The sequence below is a fragment of the Melospiza melodia genome, chromosome 6 (genome assembly GCF_035770615.1).
Source record: "Melospiza melodia melodia isolate bMelMel2 chromosome 6, bMelMel2.pri, whole genome shotgun sequence".
In the NCBI taxonomy this organism is placed as follows: Eukaryota; Metazoa; Chordata; class Aves; order Passeriformes; family Passerellidae; genus Melospiza; species Melospiza melodia.
The window spans coordinates 74,434,329-74,451,778 of NC_086199.1; the positions used below are offsets into that span (position 1 = coordinate 74,434,329).

A 17,450-nucleotide genomic window follows, 5' to 3' on the forward strand; every position below is an offset into this window, starting at 1 on the left:
AGTTACCAAAATACTGACATATTGAAAGCTGTGAGACTAAACTCCTAGATTGCTAGTTCATATGTGAACTCCTATTAACATGGAAGCAACTTCTGGAAGAAACGTTAAATATTAGTAAGGTGTTGGCAAAGTCACTCTTAGTAGTGAAGATGGTTTTCTGCTACAGATTCTTTATGGAGATTTAAATTTGTCAGAAAACCAAAAGTGTGGGGTTTGTAAATCACCTAGTGCTCATTGTTACAGCAGGGATGATGACTTGCACTATATTCTTTGTTTTCTGGGAGACACTGGCTGTTTAGAAGAGAAATTAAGATAAAATGCATTTGTTACCTATGCCTTTCTTTAGGTCTGCAAACATATTTTTGGTGGTGCTTAAGAAACCGAGAGGTAAGGTACAAGGATTTATACAGGGATATAATTTAGCATGATAATAAACAAAACATCTGTGTGTGTATGTGTTTCACACATACACTAAGATACATTTTCAGGGCTGTGAGTACACGTCTTTGTTCTAAATTTTTGTTGTGTTCAATGGGGGAATAGCAATTAGCCTTACACACAGCTTTTCTACATAGATCCCATAAGTTGCACTCTTTGAAACTTACCATAAATTTCTTTTTTTCTTACATTAAAAAAAGAGAATTTTAACTGTGTCTTTCTGCCTTTTTTTTTTTTTTTTTTTTTTTTTGCTAAACAGATTTTCAGCATAAATTCACTGTGCAGGCCTCTCCAACGATGGACAAAAGGAAAAGCTTGATCAGTAGCTGCTCCAGCCCTCCTGCAAGTCCTACCATTATTCCCAGACTCAGGGCCATACAGTGTAAGGAGCTCAATGTAGTATTGAATTTGGGAAATGTGCAGTCTGTCAGCGTGGTAAGATGCCAAGATTCCATATCTAGGACAGGACTGTTAAAGAAAGCACCTAAAATGTTTGCCTTGTGCCTTGCATGTATACATTTGGAGAGAAAAATGGAGTTTCTTAGTGATGGAGGGAGTATCACCACCTTTGGAACTAAAACCATGCTTACTCAAGTGTGTGAAATACTGCTGTTTCTATAAAAAAATAGATTCCTTAGGTGTACAAGTTAATTTTAAAAAATACTAATTTGTAGAGTAGATCTGTAAAACATTGCTGTAGTGTATTAAGTTACTGTTTTAAGGAAATTAGAACAAGGGCACTTTTCATGCAAATAATGTTCCCATAACACAGAATTAGGCAGACATGCATGTCCTAAAATTATGTAAGTCGTGTTAACTAATGTATAGTGTTTGTACTGGATATCACAGCACTTGTGTGTTTGGTTTCAAACTGGTGGTTCTAAAGAGAAACTGGTGATGGAATAAAGCTGGAGAGGCTACCTACACTTGAAAGGATTAGGGAATGCTTAATTTGGCATTTAGTTGTTAGATTTGTATTGAGAAATGGTCAGAATCATGGGAAAATAACTTTTGTTACTATTCCTGTTCTGGTCTATGTTTTATTCTTTATGTTGCCATGGAACCAATTATTTTGTGTATCTGTTTTTCCTTCCCATTTTCCACTGTTCTTTCCACTTGTGAAGTGACACCTGCTGAAAGCAGTAAAACATGGGGACGAAGCTCAGTCCTTCCAAAGGAGGAAGGAGAGGAAGAAGAGAAGAGAGGCCAGAAGAAAAAGGGACGCACTTGGGGACCAAGCTCACTTTGTCACAAGGAGCTAGGTGCAGGAGAAGAGGGGTAAGAGAGGGCCTGGAGGAAGGCTCATTTCTAGGTTCTAAACGTGGTTGTGAGCTGGCTCACAAGATATTTGTCTGTCCATTTGCAAACGCCTTTCTGCTTCCAAACTTCTTTCCTCTGCTAGACATGTTGGAGATTCAGAGCAGCTTACAAAATTGCATTCAGTTCATTTGCCTAGGAACTGATGTTTCACTGTCTGGTGTTACGTTGTTAGGTGTATTTGTAAGCTGTCAAACTTCTTAGCTGTGCAAAACTCTCTGTAGAAGTTCCTCTGTGTTTTAAGGCTCAGCTTTCTGTAGTTGTCTTAAATGCTAGTATATATAAAGAATCTGGTAAAGCCAAGCAAATATCTTCTTTTTAGTCTTTTGAAAAAGACATGTACTTTGAGTGAATCAATCCTAAAAGTGATTTTTGCAGAAATACAGGTTGTACCTCTGTTTCTATAGGTTATTGTTCTGTGGCTTCTTTTTTTTTTTCCTTTGTGTGTGTGTGAATTATTTATACCAGGACTCCAATTAACCATTGCTGGAACGCTGCTTTAAACATAGGGCTATTTTGACCTTCTAAAAGATTTGAATGCTTGGTAATTTTTAATAATGTTTGAGTGTTTTCCCCCTGATAAATTGATGGTTTGACTCTTGTCTTATTTTCAGCAGGGAAAATAAGACAGACGGTTATAATCTTTATCTTTACTATTGTGTGGTCAGGTATGAAATGCCTGAAAAATTGATGTTTGCATAGTGCATCAGTATTGTAGCCCCCTGGAGACCTGGATCTATTAAAACATGTTCTCTCTCTGAGATACTCAAGACATGTTGGCAGGACAGTGTGGAGGAAGCTTCTTTGACTGCTGCCTAAGCTTCACCTATTCTACAGATGAAGGATAGGATAGCTTTCTAATGAATTAAAATAGATGTCACACTTTACAATCATTAATTATGTAAAAGAGGGGGAGATCACTGAAGCTGGAAAAAACACTTCTACCTTCAAATCATGTTCTTAGAATTCTGGGAATAGACCTCTTCCATTTGCTGTTCATTACTGTACAGTCTAAAGCACTGATTGTTTTGGGCACAGACATCTGGAATGGAGTTGCATGCAAACTGTGGTTGCTCATAAAACTGTCCTGTTCTCTCTACAACTGAGATGCTCTGTAGTACTCAGAGTCTCTTCTAGGGAGACTCAATACAGATATCGCTTTTTGCAGAGTGTCTGAAACATGAGAGTTTTGCTGAGAGGGCAGTATGGCTAACATACAATGAACCACTCCTTGCTAAGATCATGCCAGGCTGCAGACTTTAATTTAAAGGGAGTAGAGTTGCAGTAAATATTAGTGACTCAAAATATAGTTCTTTCTATTTCTTAGTATTTTTTAAATTCTTATTTTACACAGGGTAAGGCAGTAAAACTTCATTGAATATTTAAGGTTGAGAAAGACCTTTAGAATTGAGTCAAACCATTAACCTAGCCTCTACTTTGTTCACCAGTAAACCATCTCCCCAAGTGCCACATCCACACACCTTTTGAACATTTCCAGGAATGGTGATTCCACCACTTTCCTGGGCAGCCTATTCCAATGTCTGGGCACCCTTTTAGTGAAGAAATTTCTCCTAATACTTAATCTAAACCTCTCCTGTTGCAGCTTGAGGCCACTTCTCTTGTTCCATGACTTGTTACTTGGGTGAGGAGGCTGACTCCCACCTGGCGAGACCCTCCGTTCAGGGAGTTGTAGACAGTGATAAGGTCTCCCCCAGCTTCTTATTCCACAGGTTAAACAACCCCAGCTCTCTCAGTTGTGCTTCATATGAGTGACCTTCCCCTTCCCCAGCTCTGTTGCCCTTCTCTGAACATGCTCCAGCTCCTCAGTGTTTTTCTTGTAGCAATGGCCTCAGAACTGAACTCGGGATTCGAGGTGTGCCCTCGCTGGCACTGAGTACAGGAGAACAATCACTTCCCTGCCAGGATGCCTTTGGCTTTCTTGGCTACCTCGGCACACTGCTGGCTCATGTTCAACTGCCTGTTGACCAGCATCCCCAGATCCTTTTCCACCAAACAGCTTTCCAGCCACTCATCCCCACTGACGGGGGTTAGTAGCATTGTGTGGGGTTGTTGTGACAGACTTATTGTACCTTATGCAGCAGGCCTCAATTTGTCATCGATGCAGCCTGTCCAGATCCCTCTGCAGCGCTTCCTGCCCTCCAGCAGATCAACATTTCCACCCAACTCAGTGTCACTGCAAACTGACTGGTGGTGCCCTCAATCCCCTCGTCCAGATCATTGATAAAGATATTAAACAGGGCCGACCCAAATACTGAACCTTGGGAAAACTGGAGTGAAGTGGAGAGCTAAACTAAGAAGTATCCTGTGCAGTCCTCAACTGCATTGCAAGCCCATCCTCATTAACCATTCTGGCACAGTGTAACAAATGAGGGACAGACCTTTTTTTTTTCTTCTTCTTCTTTTTCAAGTGCTTTAAAGATGTCAGAAAATTTCTTGCTGTGGGAGGACTTCAGATCTATATAGTTGAGATGCATACAAGCATACCCTAAGTAAATCAATAGAGAATATATAAGGGGAGGGAAGAACGGGAGCTAGTTGTGCATGGTACATTTTCTCACATCCTTCTACTGTTTTCAGTCTGAAAGCTCTGGTGGAAGGATGCAAACAGTGGTCATCCAGTGCACCAAATCTTGGGAAGATCCAGAGAACTGCACCTGCTTTTCCAGGATTCACCAGCTTAGCAGAGATTGGTAAAGAAATTCCCTGAACTTGGTACTCTCATCCCCACTTCCATTCACATTTCAATGAACCTCTTTCCTGACCTTCAGCCAGTACCTTACAGCAATGTTTTAATTTTGTTTGGTATCTGTTTTTCTTTTATTCTTTGTCAAGTATCCACTTTCTCCTTCTGGATTTTCTTCTTCTCCTCACTGCATGTGCTTCTCCCTCTGTCAAGCTAACAGACTTCTGTTAATTCTCCTCTAGCTCCATGCTGTCTCTCAGCTCCTTTTCTGAATAATGATGTTTACATGTGCAGCATGCTTACACCTTCACTTGCAAGGAGAAATCATTAAAATTTTTCTACCTTTTGCTTCTCACTCACAAACACATAAATTTACTCTAGAAGTTACTGAGGTATAGGTTGCCTTTGAAATGCTGTTCTGCAATTAATCCCAAGTAGATGAATGCTTCACTGATTTCTTTCACTTTGATAGTGTTTCCAGTTACTTCTCTCAGCCTGTCTTCTTTGGAAACAATAGACTGTATTTGGGAGTTGATAAATGATGTTTGTGAGGAGAGCAGTTGCATCTTCTGAGGAGAATCTTATTTTGAAGTATATTTGTGAGACAATGAAGTTTGCCAGTGGAAATTTTACATTGACACAAAGTCTATTTTCATTTGCTTCCCAGATGATGAGGACAGTGAATGTTTTAATGGAGAGGGCAAAGTGCACCCTTCACCTGTGCACAATCAGTCATACCTCTGCATCCCATTTCAGAAGAATGAAGAATGGGATGGACCTTCTAGTGATGCCAATGAGGAGTCCACCCCTGTAAACTCTGCTACCAGTACCCCACAGCTGACACCCACCAACAGCCTCAAACGTAGCGGCTCCCACCACAAGCGATGTGAGGTTGCATTGCTTGGCTGTGGAGCAGTGCTGGCTGCTGCAGGCCTGGGTTTTGATCTGTTAGAAGCAGGGAAGTGCCAGCTGCTGATTGAGGAAGAGCCAGAGGTGCCCAAGGAAGAGAAGAAGAAGCGTGACAGCATTTTTCAGCGAGCTGGACGCCCACGCAGGAGCACGAGTCCACCTTCCCGGAAGATCTTCAGGAAGGATGATCCCCTGTTGTTGCTAGGCGAGCCATCCACATCCCTCACCCTTCTTTCCCTGTCTTCCATTTCCGAATGTAACTCCACCCGCTCCCTGCTGCACTCAGACAGTGATGAGATTGTGGTTTATGAGATGCCTGTCAGCCCAGTGACAGTCAAGGCTCCCTTGCCAGCTATTACAAACCCACTGGTCAACGTCCAGATCGAGAGGTTCAAACAAGACCCCAACCAGTCCCTGACTCCCACACACGTGACGCTCTCTTCCCACACCCAGCAAAGTGGACACAGGCGCACACCTTCTGATGGAGCCATCAAAGGGGGTGGACTGGTTGTCAATGGGTGCCCAACCAGTGGATGCCCTTCCAGTAGCTGTTTAACTGGAGCACTGGGAGCAGGTAGGTTTTCAGCCATCTTCCTTTTCCTCTTCAGAGTAAAGACAGAAGCAGTATAATTACTTGTTGCTTATGCATTTGTTGAGATGACCAGCCCACAAGAATTGCTTGTGCAGGCTGTTTTTACACAAGTAGCTAACAGAATAATGCGGCGATGGTTTTGGTTCCAGCATCTTCAGATTGCCATAATCTTAAAGATACAGTGTTTGTAGATTCTGAATGAAGACTTTCTGCTTTGAATATGTTTTTCCACTGTATATACAATAAACTAAGATTTGTAGGAACCACTTAGCAGTGACAGCTAACATGTTTTTCCCTCTTCTCTTACATTGTCTGTTTTGGTCAGGTGTATTAAAAACACCTAGTCCAAGCAGAGATCCCAGTGAGGTCCCTCGCCTGCCAGACCCCAACCTTGTTTTTCCTCCAACCCCGAGACGATGGAATGCACAGCAGGATCCCACACTGGAAAGACCCAAGACACTGGAGTTCCTACCCCGGCCGCGTCCTGCAGCCAGTCGGCAGCGGCTCGATCCCTGGTGGTTTGTGTCACCCAGCAATGCCAAGGGTGAGTCTTCTGCCAACAGTTCAAGTACTGATACTCCAAGCAATCTGGACTCTTGTTTTGCTAGTAGCAGCAGCACTGTAGAAGAGAGACCTGGACTGCCTGCACTGCTTCCTTTCCAGGTGGGTCCTCCTGCAGAGGAGCGGACGCTGTTGGACATGGATGCTGAGGGGCAGAGCCAGGACAGCACCATTCCGCTATGCAGAAGTGAACTTAGCACACACAAAGCTGCAGCATATGAACTCAAGCAAGAATTCTGGTCTTAATATGAAACCACTGGGGGCAGTGAGCCCCTCTAAATTCAATCCTACTTTTTGCACTGAGAATGCACTTTGAAAACAGATGAGATGGAGGGATGCTACAGAGATGATATGGTGCTGCCTCGGCTGAAGATGTGTTGTCAGCTGCCTGATTTTTGTCTACATTTGGGTGAAACTTGGCAACTCTGAGCTGCTGACTTTTGCTGTGGGGTTTTCCTGTAGTCTTCCCTGCCCTCTTATTGCAGTTTGAATCTGCAATGAGCTAAAATTATCATATCAAAGTCTTTTGTTACTGACCTTGTAGGATTTGGCACCTGGCAGTAAGTATCTTGGTATCCTGGTATTAATCAGTATTTTCAAATAATAGTCAAATATTACACTACAGCAGACATCAGTGTTTGATGTTTTCCCAAGGAATCCAGAACAGAAACAAATAAATATCTGGAGACTACCTTCTCTGAAATACATTCAGATCATTAGACAGGCCTGGGAATCATCATACCCCCACTGAAGTAGCAGAAGTAGCTATCTTAAGACTTGTTTGTCCTCTTTTGCTCATGTGATAGTGTAAGGTGGGACAGATGGCAGGGGAAGGGCATGGCATCTCCACTGGTGGAGGTCTTTGAGAGCAGGTGAACCAGACTGTTAGAAACAAGTAGGTGTAGTTGATCCTGGCTTCAGGGTAGGTTGGATGAACTTCAGTGAACTCCTGAGGTCCCTCTCAGCCCTATTTATTTTATGACCCTGTGCTTTCAAGATGAAGGCTTATAGTATAGCTGTTTAGCTTGGGTTTGTTTTTTTTTTTTTCCAGACTTCGTTCCATCAGTCTCTTTTCTTCCCTCCCTGTTTCTCAGGCTCATAGTCAAGTTGACTCAGCTTTGGAAGGGGAGTTAGCAGAAACTTTCTTTAAAGATGTGTTGGCTTGCAGAAGGAAGTAAATTATGTGTTTCCAAATATTTTTCTTTCTATTTTTTTCTCCTTTCTTACACCTTTCAGGAGTGACCAATGAAACCCAAGACTGTTCTTATGCACACTGGTACTTGTTTAAGGCCGTTTTGAAAATGAGGCTTGTTAGTAGTTGGATTGTGCAAACAGGAATCAGAACATCTGGATTCTGTTTTATTTTGTCACTGACTTCACTGTGTGACCCTGGGCAAATAATGTAACCTCTGTGCCTGAATTTCCCCATCTGTAAATAATAGGAATAATACCTACCTCACAAGGGGAGGGGTTGGGACATATATAATAGGTATAAAGTCCTTTGAGATCTTCGAGTGAAGGGCACTATAGATATGTAGACCTTTATTCTTGTTCAAATATGTAAACCACTCCTAGATCTGGAGCAAGAACAGACCCCTGTCTGGAAGGAGGAAGTCACACAGATAGGGTGTGCCTGTGCTCAGAGTTTTCTGTACAAAGACTTCAAGTGTGTCTGTGCCACTGCAGGTATGTCTTACTGGCTGTAATGAGAGCTTCAATCTTCCCCAAATTTGGCATTATATATAAGGGATGTGGCCTTTATGTGAGTGTAATAGGGTAGTCTGCTTTATTGCAGGGTACAGCATGTCTGTTCACTGGTTTTGTACAGATCTGTGCTTGTTTTGCTGATCCGCTGATATTTGGTTGCACAGAAGTCATTTGACAGCGCTGCCAGTGCAGTGCTCAGCCTGTTGGGGCAGTCCAGTCCTGCTGTGAAGGCAGGAGAGCCAAATACTTCCTGCAGCTGTCAGCACAGTGGACTTGTGTGTTTAGATGTTTGTAACCTGATTTTAAAAACCAGCATGTTTGAGGAAGAACTGTATGTAAGGCTTTTTAGTTCTGTGAGAGGACTGAAACCAGCATGTTCCCATTAGTCAAGAGCACCTTTTTTTTTTCTCAGAATTACAGTATGTTTTGTTTTGAAAGGTCACATATTTCTTGTTTATCACATTCCATGAAAAATGCTTAATGGCAGGATTACTTTCTGCTGCCTATTAAATGCTCCAGAGCTAGCCTTAATGGTGCTACACTAGATGTTGAAGCTGGAAAGACTGTTGACTGTTTAGACAAGGTATTATGATAAGGCAAGATGGGATTCAGATACGTAAAGAAAACATTTCTGACTATTTTGTTAAATTTAGACCTTTGGCATTATTGATTTATTAAGCATCCTTTTGCTTTCCATTTCTGAAAACTCAGTTTGTGACCCAGACACTAGCAAAAAGGCAAAACTCATCCAAAAGTTTACTAATTTTGATTGTGCTATAAATCAACCTTATTGCAATCTCAGTAAGAGGCTGTGTCAGAGGGATTTGAAAGAAGGACATGAAAATTTATTTTTCATAGTCTTCCTTATAATTTTAAAACATCTGGAACAAAACTGGATCAGCTGTTCTGAAATGTTATGTTTTCTATCCAAAAGGTATCATTATAAATGTCATAGAGAGTATCATCTGCTCTGCAAAGGCATCCCCTGGAATAGCTCCATTTGAACAGAGATCTTTCAAATCCATTTACTTGCATGAAATGGGAGGACACCTTTCTAGGTCACACTATATAACTGATAAAACTCAGCCTGCTAAACTTTGTAATATTTGGCCAGTTGATTTCACCAAATGAACTTTTAAGGTTTCTGTCAAGTTCCCAGGAAAGACAAATGTAAAGGCAAGGTTTTCAGTCACCTCTTGTACTTAGGAAAGTTGAGGATAAAGAATTAATCTGTTGCCCCTCTCCCCCTTTTATGTAATCACTTGGTGAAGGTGGTATGTAGCTGAACTTTGAGAAGTACTTTGCTCCAAAGAGGATCTTCCCTAATGCCAAGTGGACATTGCTACATCAAAAAACCTGGTAGGACGGATGACAAGAGTCAAGGATCCAGGTCAGGGTTACCAAACTAGGTACTGTTATTAAAAAGCTGCCAGACAGACTAGTTAGAAGCATACTGGTTGCCATGTGTTTGTTTTGTGGTTTTTATTTGAGTTTTTTTTAACCTTTCTTTGATGCAATTATTGTCATTGACTCTAGCATGTGTTATCTGAGCAAGTCTTTGAGCATCCACCTGTAACTGTCTTCCAGTGCCAGCCTGAGGTATCAGGCAAGAGGAGTCAGTTGTGAAAACAAGGCTGCTGACTTCACTAGGGGGTGGGGTATTCTCAGGCAGGCAGAGAGGGGGCTCTCAAGCCTTGTCAGGTATTTTACCTGATGTACTCCAAAAGCTTTTGCAGCCAGTGTCCTGAGGCCCAGAGGCTGTGTGCATGTTTAAGCTAGGTCAAAACCTCTCTCTATATCCATCTGTCCCCTCCTGGCTTGAATTCTCTGCTTTCTTAATCTGTTGGGGTTTTTTCTTCCCAGTTGTGGGAGCTGAGGTGCTCCAAATCTCCAAAGCAGGGGTTTGACTCTATTCCACTAGACAGTGAGAGGTATGAGCCCGTCAGCTCAGAAATCTTTTTTCCTACTGGTTGCTAGTAGTTCCATTTGTCAGGGAAACAAAAATCTCAGAATATTGGTCATTGGCCTACCTTTATAGTAGTATTCTTGAGGAAGATGGTGAAAATCTTACTTTAAAAAAATTATAACAAATGTGTTGTTTCCTAAATGTCTGAATAAGTTGCATTTTTTTTTGTCTGAGAAAATGAAAAAAAGAAAGCATGAAAGTCACTGAGCAGTCTAAAACAATGACAAAAGAATGGAGAAAAATATGTTTGAATACAAGCCTTACAAAGAGGAAGTGGCAGTTTTTTAACTGATAGTAATAATGAGATTGTAGCTGAGAGAAATATTTGTGGTTTAGAAATATATTTGTATTTTTGTTTAGTCAGCTGGCAGTGTGTATCACTAATTTATGTAATTGATGTGCTGATTTAGGAAATGAAATAGAAAGAAGTTTGTCAGGCCTTCAAAGTATGCTATCCTTGTAGCCTGTTTAGTTTTCCTGTAATTGGAATATAATATGGATACTGGGAGGAAGGCACAGACATAGCAACCACTGCAAAAAAGGACAATTTTTTGGATGAATTTCTACTGGTTTCGTAGAAATTGAGTATGAGACAAGTAGGGAGAAAAAAGCTTTTGTGTCAAAACTAAGGTGATTAAATAGTTACGAATTCTTTTCTAATAGTGTTGCTTCTTACAAGACTGCACAGTGGTCTGTTTTACCAGCAAGTATGTCTTAATCTCCTCTCAATAAGTTTTAGAGGTGCAAATGTACCTTTTTATACATATTTTCCCTCCAGTTTATTACTGCAATGCGTTGATATTCAGTATGGGACAGGGAACCTTGGTGAAAATACTCTTTTTGTAGTAGTTTTCTAACAAAATGAGTATTTTTAAAGTGAATTTTTGTTATTGATGGGGAAAGACCTGTTCTGGTTTGGCATGGTTTTATGATGAAATATTTTTCTGTACCTCTAGGAATGGGAGTAGTTGCCTTCCTCTTCATAGCATGCTGTTATCTTGAGACATTGTGGACAATACTGCATAGAGATGTAACTTCAATAACTCACAAAACTGGATACCTCTCATCTTGTTGAAGGTGAGGCAGTAATGGTCAAGTAAAGAAAGGTCTTTGCCTTTGGGGTGTTTTGTTTAATAAAACATGTAGGAAACCTCTGACCTTGAGTCGCCTTTCTATCTTGAGATTAATTTTTATTTGAAACCTAATTCATCCCTGTGGGATGAATATGGGACCTGGAGTCTCATTGGATGTATGGAATCAAACCTTCTCCTACATCCCAAAATTCAGTGATAGCCTGTTATTTTTACAAGTAATTTTAAGCTAATGTAAATAGGTTTGTTTCTTTTTGGTTTTTTGAAATGTTTCTCCTTGGAAAATGTGCTTTTTGCTTTCTAACCTTTTACATGCACTTTGGAGATACTTTCAAGAACTCTTACCAACCCTATGAATAAGAAGGGTTATATCTTGCAGTGTGATTTAAATTATTTTTGACTCTTTTTTTTTTTTTTGTGTGTGCAAAAGGACATTTACATTTGAAAAGATTTGTGATCCTTACCTGTCACTGAACAACAGTTTCTTAGCTTCCATGTTTAGAACTTATTTAAGACTACAATTTGGGTAAAACTGGACATTAAAAGTGAGGGGATAGACATGTGTTAAAACATATTTGCAAACAAGCAATAAATACAGCAAATACAACAACTAAAATACACTGTTAAAGAGCATAACATTCAGACTTCATGAATCTTTGGTTGATGATATAATTAAGGTATCTATAGGGAAAAATGCCTTCTTATGTTTTTTCTTAATTTTACTATTTTGATAGTAGAATACAGTGGTTTGCACAGTCAGCTAGCTGGACAGAAAGGATCTTTAACCAAATCTGCTTTTTTTTCCCCTCTTATTTTCAATCCAGGTTTTGGTTTAAATATTTTTGTGTCTTTTTTTGGTGTTTAACAATCAATATAGTCTTAAGAAGTACTTATTGTTGTTAATCTCACTTTCACAGTTTCATTAGGCATTATGGACATCAATCTGTGGCTTATTCTGGTGCTCCTTCTATTGAATGCATTAGTAGAAAGTCATGCTGCAGTTAAAATGTGCATTTGCTTTTGGTTTTTCCCATGCTTGGCTTTTTTTAAACAGTTTTGCCACTGGTCAGAGATGAACACAACTTCTGAAATTACCTACGTAAACTTTTTTTTTATGTTGGAAGTAGTCACTCCCAGGCTAGGAAGTGTGTGCTTGATTAACAAATAGCTTGCCACTGGTGACTGGGTAGTGGATCTGATGTAGATACTGGAATTATTATTGTTCCTTTCTAACAAGGACCTCCCATTTTTTGTAACTGGAAATTCTTCAGCACTTCCTCAACATTTTGGCTATTTTGAGAACCTTTAGAGAAATACATTTTAGCTCCTTTTGTACATAGTGAAAAATCTTCCTTTTTCTAATCAGGAACATAATTTTCCTACTGAGAATGGCTTCTCGAGCTCTGTGGTTTTCTTTGTTAGTTTTCTGTTTGGGGAAATTGTTTATTTTGGGTTTGGTTTTTAAGCCTCTCAATTATATTTATGTGTTAGGTGCATCCTTGTATGCCAAGGTGCCTTCCATCTCACATATCTCCTTACTGGGGCCTGGGTTGGTTTTTTGGAGTGACCTCCTAGTTGTAGCTTTCAGTACTTTCAGGCCAAATACCATCATTAGAAACCTTTTGTGTCATCCCATTTACCCTCCTGTGTTGAGCCATGTGCTATCACTGCCTCTCCCTATTTCTCCACTGGGGTTTTGGCCCTATCCCATCTTTGTTGGTTATTTATTCTTGTTGCCATAGTAACATGTGTGAGGCAGAAAATCATACACATTTCAGATGTGCTTTGACCTAAAAGATTTCCATGCTACAAGCATATGATACAACTGAGGGAAGTGGAAGTGGAGGTTGGCAGGAAATAACACAGTGAAATTATCTTCTTAACATAAGTCAGAGGACAGAGGAGTTCTAGCTACCTGGTAAACTGTTGGCATCATAATTATGTTGGATCCTAAAGAAGAATTTGAGGAATGTGCAGTTACTTAATTTGATAGAATTATTTGGGTTGGAAGGCACCTTAAATATCATGTAGTTCCAGTCCCCCTGCTATGGACAGGGACGCTTTCCAGGTTACTCAAAGCCCCATCCAGCTTACCCAGTTTCTGGTTGGTTTGTTTTGTTTTACCCTGAACTACCTCATCTGCAGAGATAGAATGGGCAGGAAGTCTAAGTTTTGGTAAGAATTGCTCTAAGTATTTAAGGTTGCAATGAGATGGGAAGGCAGAGGCAAACTTGTATTTGGCTCTTTGACATGCAAATTCCTGATGCAAAAGTAAAACCAGCTATTAAGATTATACTTGCTTTATACTTTATTTATGTCTCCAAAATAAACAATAAAGGACGAAGTGGGGCATTTTCTTGGTAGTTTCTAACTTGTGGAAGAGTTGATTGTCCAGAGTCTAAAAGGTGGAGATTTCATATTGGTCACTACTGCTTTTAGAAGTGATAGTCTCTTTTTTCAAAGCAGTTTGTTGTTGTTGTTGTTTTTTTTTTAATAATTTAATGTGCTCTTAAAGTGGAGCTGTGCACAATCCTGATTGTTTTCTTGTATTTGCAGTATTGTTTTCCTAGTGTATCAGCTCCTAATGCAGTCCTTACTGAATCTGAATGCTAATAATGTGCAGGCAGCCCAATAGAACTAATATTAAGGAACTATGATACATTTTTAGTGTGCAGTATGGTGGATTTATTAACTCAGCTTGAAGTGGGCTACTGTTAGGTCTGTTGTTGATGGGTCAGATGGATGCACAGCTAAGAAAAGGGGGCTTAGAACAAATCTGCAGGAGCAATGCCAAAGTAGTATTTGCTTAAAATAAGCAATTTGAAAAATAAGCGTGGAGGGTGGCAGGGGGGAGGGCCTTAATTAATCAGAAATACAGCTATCAGACCTTGTCCATGCTCAAACTTTAAGTTGCCAGGATAGCTACTGAGAATCTACATTGTGTTCAGTATGGCTGAAACCTCAATATTAAGACAAGAATAATTAATTTTATATATGCTATTTCAGACTGATTAACGCTGTCTCCCATTCTGCCTTGATTGTTTCAATTCAGCATTTTTTCAAGAACAGATGTTGAGGTTGGATAAAACTGGCCTTCTCCTCTTGGAGAGGCATATAGGTCTGAGAGAGAAGAAACATGGCTCTAGCCATGTCCTGATCTTTTGTGTCTTGTGCTTTTAGCTGGAGAGGTTATAATGGTGCAGCAGGACATGCTGGTGTTGTTCCAAGCTTCATTAATAAGAATGTCTCTAGCAGCAGTGAAGTTGCAGAACAAACCTGGCCTCTGATTACTGTTTGGCATAGCTCAGTAGTTGCATACTGAGCTCCTTGAGTCTGACTATATCTGGAGGTGAACAAAGCTTCTTCCTTGAATTCTGCTGGAATTTGTGAATGTGGCCACTTCTCATCTGGGGTAATTTGTTTTCTCCCAGGCTCAGTCAATGTCACAGAATCAGTTGTCACCCTCAACTTACTGCCCAGATACTCATAGTAGGCTTGTTCTTCTGTCTTGCATGCTTTAGTGAGCAGCTCTTACAATGTCAACAGGGTTAGCATTTGTATCTGAGCAGAGCAGCTAATATCTCTGATCTGACTTTTCACACTGCATCTCAAAGCAGTTGTTACTCCATCAGTTCTGCCATTGCTCTATTTTCAAGGTTATCTTGACAACTATAATATCCAGACTGTAAAGAATATAGCCACAGGAAAAAATAATAGGTTAAAAAGAAAGGACATTCAGGAGTGTTTGCCAGCTGAACTGGTTGAATTTGGCCAGTGCTCTTGGCAGAGAGTAGGATCCATTCTTTTGCAACATAGATCTCTCTGGGGGATGGAATGGTTTGAACTGCAGAATTTACCTAGATTCACATAAAGTCCATGGGCACCAGTGCCCATCATGTTTGGCAGTTATAAGAAGATACTGCATAAACCCAAGAGCAGCTAGTAATAAAAGTTTGTATTTAGGGTAATTAACTTTCAAGTTAAAAGGGAAGAAGCCTCAATTCAGAAAGCTCTTCATCACATACTTAAATATCACTGAAATCAGTGGAATGTATTTGTGGGTCAAAATGCACAAGACCCCAGCTGAGCAAAGCTCTTTTAATCTGAATTGGGGGATTGTTGTGTAGAAACTGATGGTGAAGGACCAGGTTCTTACCTTGATTGTCAGAGTAAGAGGTCAATTAACCTGAGGAACAAGTTCCTCAACAAGCCCCTGGGTAAATGCTGTTTGGTTGCTGACTCTTGTGGCCTTTCCATGGCTTCACATGCCATGCCTGTTTGACTGCTACTTCTAACCATAACCAGGGTAAGCTTTGAGAATGTTTTCTGACATGGGGTAAAGAACTTCTGCATTAGCAGATTGCTAGCTGTAAAGGGGCAGTAAGTGGTGACTAGAGGCTGTGTGTGCAAATGGCAGTTTAACCTGAGGCATATTCTCAAGTGTTTCTTCTCATTTTGCAAATGCATCCCTCCAGGCTGGTGGACAGACCTGACAAGCTCAGCGGTGATCAACATCCGCCACTGTTACTAGAGTTCTAGGATTCTTGTCTATCAGCTGTTGGCACAGCACACTGTGCTGCTATATTTGATTTCTTTGTCATAAATTCAGGACAAGCTGGAAATATCTGAGATATTTTGCCTGACTTAAGTTGAGAGGCTTATATGGAGTGAGCAGGCAACAGTGGTGGAAAAATCAGGGAAAATACCTGTGCTTTTAACAATGTCTTTTCTGTGGCTTTGAAAGTCCAAGAATTTCTCAGCCAGAGAATGTATTTCCTCCTTCTTTTTATAAGCTACTTCTTTCTTTTGCCTTATTAATTGTGAATCTGCTCCTGCTTCTATTTCAAGCCAGATGCAAAAATTGGTGACCTGACTTTCCTAGGTACAGTGTTGTGAATCTGAATAACCAGGTGAGTAGATTTCTCTAGTGTAAGATCATGCCCCCATGTCTGATCCTTTGAGATATGGAATAGTTCCTGCTTGTGCTGAAATCACTGTGTAGAGGGTGTTGGGTACTTCATAAGGAACTCCAGACTCTGTAGGACTGGGATTCATCTTACATCTTGAGTATTTCAGTCTGGTTTTGGAGACCTCTGTATGTCTTCTCTTCTGTTTATGGTGTTCAAAAGTCTGTTGCTATGGAAGTAGCACCTGAAGGTATGTTTTGCCCGAAGAACCTGCAATGAAGCGGTTACATTACCAAATGACAGTGTACCCCAGAATTGAGTAAAACGACAGAGGCCACCAAGTTTTTCTTGTTTGTGTGATGAAATGTTGTCAAATTAAGTGATTTGTTGGAGCCTTCCTTTAACTTCTGTAAAGCAGTAAGCTTAGAGGAAAAGAAGATTGCATTTTTAAAAAGCTTTATTTGTGACCTGGACTTGTTGCCTCTGACCCTCTTGGGCTTAAATAGTTAAATTATATTAATGTCCAGTTTGTTTCACTGTAGGTAACACATCAACTGAATACTCTCGTGCATAATCTACTGTATCTTTCCTCTGTTCTGTGTCAATGTATTATGTGTATTTGGATTACAGTTCTTTTTGTATTAAATTATTTTATGTTATAGAACAATATTTAAGTGAAGCAAAGAGCTAATGGAAGTTGTTGATGTTTTGGGATTTCTTTTCTCTTTGCTCTTTTTTTGGATGTACTGTAAATTGTAAACCAAGGATGCCAAGCAGGCTTGGTTCAATGGCTAAAAATTATTGTATTACAGTGTAATGCTGATCTAGGCCTTGTCTCAACACTAGAGCACACAGACTTGAATAAAACTGTTATAAAAGCGATTGTCTTCAGGCCTTGAGTTCTTGGGTTTGTGCTCCAAATATTTTCAAGCAGGTATTTAGAATAGCAGTGGCATTACCTTGCTATGGGGATTTCAGAATTTTTCCCAGTACAACAAGAAGTTTATTTTTCTTCACTAGGTACCTCAGTCCTGATCGGCTAGTCCAGCTCTGGGTTCTCCATAGGGCTTTTGAAATGCTTTTGTGAAAACTCAGTTTAGTGCAGGTCTTGGCACATAGTACTTGTCTGCTAAACCCCTTCTGGCTTTTCTCTGAACCAAAGAATTAATTGCATACCATTTTTATTAAGGCTTATATTTTTGTTCTGTTAACTTGAGGTTTTTCAACTCTTTATTTAATATCCTAACTAGAATATGAA

The 17,450-nt window shown here is 40.1% G+C and overlaps 1 protein-coding gene across 3 annotated transcripts in view; it reads left to right on the top strand.

Moving 5' to 3' along the window:
* Positions 1-17,071, top strand: part of MAP3K9 (mitogen-activated protein kinase kinase kinase 9) — a 58,573-nt gene extending 41,502 nt beyond the window's left edge. Inside the window, exons 7-12 of one of the 3 annotated variants that reach the window (XR_010028094.1) lie at positions 698-820; positions 1,563-1,716; positions 4,354-4,466; positions 5,127-5,942; positions 6,286-7,081; positions 11,151-17,071. Coding sequence is in view for 2 of the 3 variants with exons in the window: in XM_063159206.1 (XP_063015276.1) it covers positions 698-820; positions 1,563-1,716; positions 4,354-4,466; positions 5,127-5,942; positions 6,286-6,767 (1,688 nt within the window). In the remaining variant the exon portion in view is untranslated. Of the gene's footprint in view, positions 1-697; positions 821-1,562; positions 1,717-4,353; positions 4,467-5,126; positions 5,943-6,285 lie in introns of all 3 variants that reach the window. The other 2 variants (XM_063159207.1, XM_063159206.1) reach the window with 2 other exon arrangements.
* The last annotated feature ends 379 nt before the right edge of the window (positions 17,072-17,450 follow it).